General features: G+C 42.7%; 1 protein-coding gene across 4 annotated transcripts in view; it reads right to left on the bottom strand.

The window, feature by feature from the left end:
* CAPRIN2 (caprin family member 2) overlaps positions 1-8922 on the bottom strand; it is a 33644-nt gene extending 24722 nt beyond the window's left edge. For all 4 annotated transcript variants that reach the window (XM_018080840.2, XM_018080839.2, XM_018080838.2 and 1 more), the window contains exons 1-4: positions 7983-8922; positions 6219-6281; positions 2716-2802; positions 62-300 (exon numbers count right to left, since the gene is read on the bottom strand). In XM_018080840.2, coding sequence (XP_017936329.2) covers positions 62-300; positions 2716-2802; positions 6219-6281; positions 7983-8231 — 638 coding nt within the window. In that variant the 5' untranslated portion in view covers positions 8232-8922. The remainder of the gene's footprint in view (positions 1-61; positions 301-2715; positions 2803-6218; positions 6282-7982) is intronic.
* Between the last annotated feature and the right edge of the window lie 924 nt (positions 8923-9846).

Below are 9846 nucleotides of genomic sequence, written 5' to 3' on the forward strand. Positions count from 1 at the left end.
AACAGAGGACATTTACTGTAATGAATGAAGCATACTAATTAGACAAAAGCCCTGAACTTACCTCAGGTTCTCATTTCTTTCCGGACACGTCAGTTTTGCAAATCTTATGAGGTAGTCTAGTTCTTTAGAAGGCAAGTATATTGCACCATTCACACCACCTTTGAAATCTTTCTGAACGTGCTCTTGAGTGAAGTTCTGCAGCACGTACTGGACTTGAAGGATTGTACGCAGTTTCTTCTTCTCTGCTTCAAGCTTCAACAGACTCTCTCTCCGCTGAGCCTTCTTCTGTGCTTTCAGCAGCTGTTTTAATACACAAATTCAACAATTAAACACAACACTTTAGTAACAGGAATCCAGGATAAAACACTGAGTTCTACTATTGATCATCCTACACTGGGCAAAATAACTATTAATTTTGGTTAGGTAACAGAACCTCCTAGCCCTCTTCAGATAGCCAGGATCTTTCAAGCTCCTCCTTTGGAATAGTTCCCCATCTATCTACTAATTCTTTTAGTCAAACTGGATACTGGTAGCTTCACTTGTGATATGCCTTTATGATATCTAGATCCTGATTATGTCTGCTAGTTGTTTTACTGTAACAGCTTTTAAAGGAACTGGTAGAATTGATAACAATGCACAAATTCAGGCCTAGTTGACTTTTAACATTTAGCACAAAATTGGAGATGCAGACATTGCCTCAAGTTTCTCCTAGTAAGACAACTGCTCTTCATTTTTACATACTCCAGTTTGATACAGTAGAATCTTAGTCACTTTTATTTTTGTTGGCAGAAGACTGAAACACTCATTAGGTAAGCAACAACACAAGTCCCAGAACATACACAGTGCTCATGCAGTCGAGAAGTTTCTCATCATGTGCTAGTAGAACTATCCAGCAGAAGCTATCCAAGTAACTGCAGAATTCCAAATGTTTCAATATGGGGCAAGATTTATGAAAGTTTTGTTTCCTAGAACACACTGTAAAGGTTACAAGGATGCTGTTGCCAGAAAGACCTCTAGTGTTCCAGGAATGGCTATTGGCTGTAGAATCCATACCAGCAGAAGCAGAGCCAAGTTAAAAACAAAGTGAGTTACCCTTTAAATACAGCATAAGTTCAAGAACAAACATGAACAGGTAGAAGCTAATGCTGGACTACTAAAAACACCTGCACACAGATACACTGGGTCACAATCCTTTATTTCTGATATTTTTATGGGCAGCTACACAAAGGAAAGCAATAGGAAGCAATCCAAGTTTTAACATTCAGTACAGCAGTTTCTATACTCAACATAGAATGACAGAGGGAACCTAGAGCAATAACACTGTTGAAAAGGCTCTTAAATTTCTGCTCACATAGTGCTTTGAGAGATTTACCACACTACCTGGAATTACTACATATACTATATACACACAAGACACACTCTAGCAAAACTGTTTCAGTATCAGTAAACACAGAGACAAGTCATTTTACCAGTCCTTCAGCATTCTGTAGGAGGCAGAGAAATAATGCCAGAGCAGTGACTAATCATGTTTAGCATCCCCACCACTACCCTGGATCAAATTTTTCCACAAGGGTAGTATTTGCTTGAGCCAAGAGACTGATTTCTCCGAAGATAAAACACGTACATAAAAATAATGCAGGTAGTGCTTTAAACCCTGAATAAAGACCTTATTCATGTGGCTTGCCATAATTAGAGAAAACTACAGCAATTGAAGTAGCAAACTCCACAAGTTTTAGTTGAATTTTACTGAGAAACACTTCTTAAGGAAACCAAAGTGATTTAACCTCAGCACTTTCCCTCAATGCAAACATTATTCACTTTGGAAGTGATCTTGAGACATTGTCTAGCCCAGCCTCCAGAATAAAGGCTCCACTGAATCAAAACTAGATTGCTTGGAGCTTTGTTCAGTCAGGTCTTGAAGGGATCCAAGGACAGATTTTACTACTTCTCTAGGCAGGCTGCTTTAGTGCTCAATTATCCTCAGAGTATCCATTGCCTCCAACCTGGCTGGAACCTACTATTTCAACTGGTGATCATTCCTTCTCCTACCACATCCCTCAGCAAAATCCTGGCTCCACCCTTTCAGTATTTGGTATCTGAAGGCTAATACTCCCCCTCCTGTCAAGCCTTCACTTTACCAGACCCAGCAAGCCCAGTACTTCCAGGTTCTCCTCAGAGGTCTCATTTTCCAGGCCCCAGCCATTCAGGGGCCCACCACTGGACTCACTGAAGCTTTTCTATAGCCTTTGTCTACCAAGTGACCAGAATCAGACACAACTGGTCAACAAGTACCAAATAATCACTTCACATTAATCTCCTGGTCTCAGTCTATGTCTAGGCTTCAGTGATCCAAGGGTGATCCATTCACTTTGCCTGCAGTCCCCAGGGACCCACATGTCCCACCCAGTAGAGCTGCTTCCCCAGCAGTCTGCACCCGTGCAGGGGATGAGTTAGTGGTACAAATCCAAGTAAACTGGAATCATCTCAAAAGCAGCTGAGCTCCAGTGACTCAGTTTACTTAAGCACAAGCTCTTATAGGGGCATGCAGTGAATTACTACATTATGGAGGGGTACACAAAACTGTCCACACTTTTCTGCTCCAAGACAGGAACTTCCTAGTATTGTGTGCACTGGCATACAACAGTAGCCATTAGAAAAGTAGCACAAATCTTGCAGTTACCTCCTGGCAATATAGGAAAGAGCATTTATACTTACATCTTGGCTAAGTCCTGAAAAAGTCTTCTGAAGCTCCTTGGCAAATTCCAAGTTATGTACTACTTCATCATATTTCTCTACTGCCTCCTACAAAGGAACAGATAAAAATGTATTTTTTCATGCTTAAAATTACTGGCTGCAGCTCAGTTTCCTGGTATTTAAATTCTCACTGTGAACCAGCCATTTAGTGTGTACTTCTCTGAAATTGTAACTTTACAATACTATGTCTGTAGCTGGTACTTTAACTATAATTGCAAGTATCACTGACCCATAGCTATCTGAAAAGTGCAGCAGAAAGCCAGCTCCCACCACCAGACAGATATCCTACAAGCTTGCCTGCATTAGACTTTCCAGGCAACATCTTTTACAATACTTGGTATACTAATGTTGACACAAGAAAGCCTGGATACAAGTTAGTTTTTTGGGGTTTTTTGGTTTGGTTTTTTTTTTTGGTTTGGTTTGGGTTTTTTTTGGGGGGGGGTGTTGTTTGTTTTTTGGTTTTTGGTTGTTTTTGGTTTGTTTTTTTTTTTTAATTTTGGTGCCATAGGTTTCAGCAATCACAGGTAAACAGGTACTTAAAATCAGGCATTGATCTGAAAATCCAGAAGGAATACAGGAGACAAGTTCAGTACAGATCTTCTACCCTCATGCACAAATGCCTTCACAGATAATTCATACCAACTTTAGTAATACACAAGGCAAATCATACTTTAAGAAAAAAAGTCTCTCAAATTTAGCTTCCACAAATTAAGCCATGTTCCTGTATTCACTAATGGCTTTAACCAATATTTTACCAGCTAGTCTTCAAAAAGACTCATTGCAGTAGACTATTAATTGCATTTTGATATACCCTTTTTTAATGAGTCACTCATTTTTATAAGCTTCCTTGACAGCTCTCAAGATCACAAAATGCTGTAGTTCAGACATGCTGCCCATATCCTCATACCATAAGGCATGTCTGGGAAGTAACAAGTTAAGTTTAATTTCAGTTGTTCATGGGTGCTTTACACTCAGTTTGGTTTGTGCTCCTGACATAGTATCATAAGTTTTTCTGTAACAGGCTTTTTCCAAAGCAGTGTTAGCATTGAGTTTCATCAGTGCAGTGACAGAAGCTTAATCTACTGTCCCAATATGATTTGAGACGTCTGCAAATTCCATATGTGTTCCTAAGCAACTGGAAAACAAGTTACATGTTCATTTGTTCGATCAGTTTGATTGCTTAGTTACTTTTATAGTCTCGTTTGTAGCATACTAGACAACACTAGGCCTAAATGCTACTCAACACATAATGCATGTGTTACTGTAAATCACTCACCTGGTAGTTTAGGTTGTCTCCACACTCAGATCCATTAAAGGAACTTTTAAGTGCTAATTAGCAGTTCACTTAGCACTCAGGAGAATGACTTCTAAGACCCGAATGCCCACACATTTGAGGAACACTCACAATGTAACACCGACAGATTATAGTAACTGTGCTTTTAACAAAGCAAATTCTAGAGTAAAACACCCCACCTGAAAACACTAAGAACAGTTACCACTGCTCTGATGACAAGCTATAACTCAGCCTGCGGGAAAGCAACAGCTTTTTTCTGTCACACCTGTTATTAACATTCATTAACAGCATGCTGGAGGAACAGCACTGAGGAAAATCTGCTCAGCTTGCAAAACAGCACAGTATTGCCAGTAAGAGCATTTAACTTGCTGGAAGCTCCTCATTTTTGAAACAAATGTTTCCTAAAGCGAGGCTAGCACACAGTAGCTCTGGCAGGCATGCACCATAAGTAATTACAGCTTAATCCAAATTGTTTGCAAAACATGTTCATCATCACCAGATGTGCACTTCTTCCACTGTGTTAGAAATTGAAACCTAAAGGAACTGAACTGCCATCTAACACTAAGTGTTAGGCTGTATGAAGCTCTACTCTAGCTTCAGTTTGTATATACAGCAGGAATTTGCATCTGAAAGTTATAAATGTAGTATTTCTGTATATTAACCACTGAAACAGGAATTTTCATAAGATTATTAATCATATTGAGTGTATATGTGCTTCTTCAAGTCATCTGAACAGTCTGACTACCACCTGCCAGTTGACTAGCAAGACTGAATCTAATTCCACATTTTAAAAGCCTGAAATATCCCAGAAACTGGGATAAAGATACTCATATTTAAAAAGTGAAGCTCAGTTAGGAATACTAGAAGCCAGTAACCAAGTTAATGCCATTTTCCAAAATTAGTGCTGCTGGATGCATTTGAAAGGAAATGCATCTACGTAATCCTTCATCTCTTTAGTTCCCCACATCTTAATTTTACTTTCACCTAACAGCTTTTCACACTCCAGGGCATATACCAGAGTGGTCAAATTTAGATGCAGCTTTAAAGCATCTTCCAGACTAATCCAACTTACACAGAATACTGTTAAATAGTCTCACTGCTCATGGCAGAAAACAGATTGCAAAGAATACCTATGATCCAAACACAAAAGATTCTTGCCCACCTGACTCCAGATTGAGTTTACAGGAACTGAAAGGCCATCATCCTACTTCAAACCATCAGGTTTAATCAATTTACTTTTGCACTTGAGATGGCAAGAGACTACATCACATTTTGCTGCTAAGTGCTAAATGATCATTCACTCCAATAGGTCTGCTTTTAAGCAGCAAGTTATCATTTCCCCTCTTATCCCATTTATGTCTAGCTCTCTTTCACAAATGATTCAGGGTAAGAATATAGTATCTGTGTTCTCATGCTGCTGCACTGTGATAAAACTAACACTCAATGATTTTTCCAGTTGGTTTATTAGCAGGATCAGCACTACCACTGAAGTGTCAGTACCCTTCATCACACAATTATTCTTTAGCATGTATGCAGTACATTTCAAAATGTGACTCCTGGATGAGTAGAGCAATAAACCCCTTGGAGTATGTGACACTGCTACTCGGATACACTTAAGAATTAATAACTTTCATGTTACAGAAAGTTTGTTTTGGTTCTAGAATCCATTCCAGTTCAAGATAGAAAAAAAGCTAGAAACCCTGTCAGTTATATTAACAGCTACTTGTAACCAACAGCACTGTGCAGCCAACAGGCAATTTCAAGTGACACCTGCTAATGAAAAAGTCATGAGGATTAATTAGCTACCCCAGAATTCCTGAGGTTTTGGTTCTGACACTGCACAACCAATACAGATAAGCTGCACACAGACACCTCATTATGAAATAAAGGTGCAGAAGCACTGAAGCTGAAAGTCTACAGAGCAAAGATAAACAAGGACCTTCTACCACTTCATTACAGAGCAGAAAGGTTAAAACAGGAGACAAAGCTTGTGGGCTCAATGTTCAGCCTAATTACCAATAATTTGTTCATTTGGTTTTGTGAAAGATGCCACTGCAAGCCTGCAGGCACTGCTTCTGTAAAACCACACCATCATCTCCTTCAGCAACCTGCCCCTTCTGACACACTGGAAGGTTTTGAGGTCCTCAACTCATGCATAAAGCAAGCTTACCAACTGGTCTTGATTGAGGGCTTCCCCCTTCTTCAGACGATCTTTGTAGTCTTCTAGTTTGAGCTGCAGAAAATTCAAAATCCAATTTTATATTAATTTCTGTCTAATGTGAACTATGGGGTATGAGTCAAGTTACATATTCTTTCTGTATTTTAAGTCATCCACATAGCGCAAGAGAATAGAGATTTTGCTTCTTCCTTTTGTTGTCAGGAGAAAGGAACACAAAGTTTTGCTATTGCCTTTGATTTGGCAGTCTTAGCCTGCAGGACTGTCTACTTCCTTTCCCTGTTATTGATCTTTCAGTTCCTACTTGCTACCTTTGTTTCATTTAAGAAATATTAATGCATTGATCCAAGACTTTTAAGGGGCTCCAAATACATCTAGTGTCCTTATTTTAAGTTAGCTTGTTTAGCTTTTCCAAGTTAATGCTGGAATTCAGTTCTATTACCCTTGAATAATCCTTCTGAATTCTTCAAAACATGTCTTTCAAAAGTTTGGCTTTGGTTACATCAAGATTCTATAGCACTAGTCCCTAAGAAAGCGGACAACTGTCCTCAGGAAAGAAATAAGATTTATTTCCAGTATACTGAAACAGTTGTTAAATGCTGATGTAAACAATACAAAACTGAACTATTAGGTATTGCAAGCTTCTTTTATACACACAGGAAAAAGAAAGGGGAGTTTACTGCCATGAAATCAAATACTTTTTAATTTGTGTATCTACAGAATTTTACTGACACAGTACCTACAGAAGCCTACGATTAGGAATACTTTCTACTCATATTAAGTCACACTTTCATTTGCTGGTGATGCCAAATTGTCATTCATGTGAAAATCAAAGATAGCAGAGAAATTAACAACAATAAGCTACCCAGGACAGAATTAGAATACAATACAAAGTTGGTTGATCACACAAAGAAAACATGCTTGTCTGACATTATTCAAAACTACAGCATGATGCATGACATGAGACAGCAGTAATACTGCATCTCCTGCAGGAGGATCAAGTCCCCTAACCACATGGTCAGAAGTCTGATCTTCTGCTCACCCAAACATGTAACAAAGCTCTGCAGACATTTAGAGAAACACAATATATTCACACAGCTGCTTTACTTGTGATCCTGATCCAATACTAAAAGCAGTGGCACAATTTTTCTTTTATCTCACAGAAAATAGTATTAAAAGCCATGCACATAGCCTTCAGTCACCTGCCAATCAACTGAAAAGCCTTGGAATGCAAAAGTCTGAGTAGCTATAGCCACAATATTCTAAATTATTATTCTCATTAACACTCTTCTGTTCCCACAACCTCAGAAAAGCAGAGGCCAAAACAAGAGAGCAGGCTTTGGAGGATTTCTATATAAAAGCTTTCTAATGAACAACACCTGTCTATATTTTAAATATATAAGTCAAATATTTATGCAAATTAAAGGGCAATACATATTTAATATAAACTGACATTTCCACAAGTCAGAGGAAGAGCTGTTCTAATTTCCAATTTTACAAACAATTCTACATCCTAATATTAGATGCATGTAATTGATGAAAGAAATAGATATTTCTGCAAGATTATAAGCCATCTTTAAATCAGTTCCAAGTTTGTTCTGAACTGTTTCAGCCTGGAGAAGCATCTCCAGTTCTGATCAACACATACTTGATCTCTATATACACACATAACCATATTCCAGCTATTAAAAATAATTGCAGTAATACGTAACGAGCTTTGCAACTGGCAGCTTAAATACCGAAGAAAATTCAAGTTACCTTCTTTTTCTCGATGTTCCTGATCTTGTGTTTGAGGCAGATGAGCCCATTGTCGATGTACGTCTCGTAAGCCTGGGAAGGAGAAGCCGCCGTGCTCAGCGCGGACTGCAGGGGGCTGGCGGGAGCCGGGCTCTCCCCAGACGGGGTCACCTGCTGCTTGGCCGCCTTCATCCTCTTCTCCTCCCCTTCCTCCGACCGTCCTGAAGGTGATGATGGGCGATGAAAAGGGGCTTGGGAAAGCTGCACCATTGAAATGGATGGAGCTGCAAAGAAACTCCTTTTATTTAGCTCTCTCTCTCGCCTCCCTCCCCTTTCTCAAGTTACATTTTTTCTTATCGTACATCAGAACACGTAACCACAGAACTGAGCCTCAGTAAGAACTGATCGCAATTTTTCGCTCTTCTCCCTCCCTTTCAAAAAATCTGTGGCACGAAATCTCAAAGCAAGGCAAACTTTGTATTGTTCAAAGCCTCCCCACCCATCCAGATACCAGAAATCCTTTACATAGGCAGAATTAGACAGCACAGGGGATGATTCCAGAAATCCAATATAGTGACCATATAAAACTAGGCAGGCTTCCTGCACACATCACCCACAAGGGGGAAAAAAAACTGCAAGCAAGCAATTGCAAATCACGCCCCCAGCCTGGCATCCGGGCTGCAGCCTGAATGAAGATTTCGAAGTGGAATGCCTGAAGGTATAGCCCCTCTTCTTCTCTCTAAACCCCATTAAATCGGTTTTACCCTTATATGACCCCTGCAGCAGTCCAACCGAGAACTTCAAAATATTCCAACGGGAAAAAAAGGGATGACAAAAGAAAAACGCTGAATAAAGCCGGCAGCACGCTCAGCTACAACGGCATCATCCCTCCGCGAGGAGCCGGTCCCTGTCTACACCCCTCCGAAAGACGTGCCTGTGCCACGGCAAGACACCAGCTTCCATGGGAGAGGCTGTAACCTTGAGCAGAGAGTTTCTGCGAGAGATGCTCCGCCACCCTCATCTTCAACTACTTACGGACACCTGCTCCTGGAAAGCAATGACACCACAATTCTGCCTGCCCGCCGCCGGGGAGCGCGCCACGGCAGCCCCGCGGGCGGGGGGAAAACCTGCCTCCCTCCGGGACAACCCTGCAGGGCTCAGCCCTCCATCCCGTCCTTGCCAGGGAATGGCAGGGGACAGAAGGGCACGGCCGCCGCCTTCTCCCGAGCAGGGCGGCGGATGGAGGAGGAGGGAAAAGTAGAGGAGCAGCGCATCCTCTCCTGCGCGGGATTAACCTCCTCCTCCTGTGCTTCCTGCGCCCGCTGCGGCGCCGGGCTGCGGGGGGCCGCGGTCAGCCAGCCGGGTCCCGCAGCGCCTCGCCGCTCCCGCCTCCCGCACTCGGTGCCCCACACGCTCAGCCCGCCCCGCCGCCCGCCCCCGCCCCATATTAGACGCCGGGGCGGAGCAGGTACCGCGCCGGTTCCCCCCCGCCATTCACAATGCCGCCGCGCCCCACCCTGGGGGCGGGCACCGGGCGCCCCCTGAAAGGTCAGGGGCAGTCCCCGCCGCAGGTCCCGCTCTTGGGATCTGGGGGTGCCTGGGATCGAGGAATCAAGGTCCCGGGACGGGACGCCCTAGGGAAGCGGGGTGCCACTCGCTTCACAGGGACCGGAGGTGCGGTGCGACACCCGCCCCGCCAGGCGCGGTCCGTGCGGGAGAGGCTGGCACAGCACTGGCGGAGCCACGACCTGCCCTCGAGTCGCGCGTGTCGCCGCAGCCTCTTACGACAGCCAGCCCAGGCCAGGCTGGCTGCTCTCTCCGAACAGCGAGAGGTCTCGTCATCCCTGTGCAAGGGGATCCCCCTCGGGGCTCTGCCTGCTCCCAG

This window comes from Manacus vitellinus, unplaced genomic scaffold (assembly GCF_001715985.3).
Source record: "Manacus vitellinus isolate BGI_N305 unplaced genomic scaffold, ASM171598v3 scaffold_5_pilon, whole genome shotgun sequence".
In the NCBI taxonomy this organism is placed as follows: domain Eukaryota; kingdom Metazoa; phylum Chordata; class Aves; order Passeriformes; family Pipridae; genus Manacus; species Manacus vitellinus.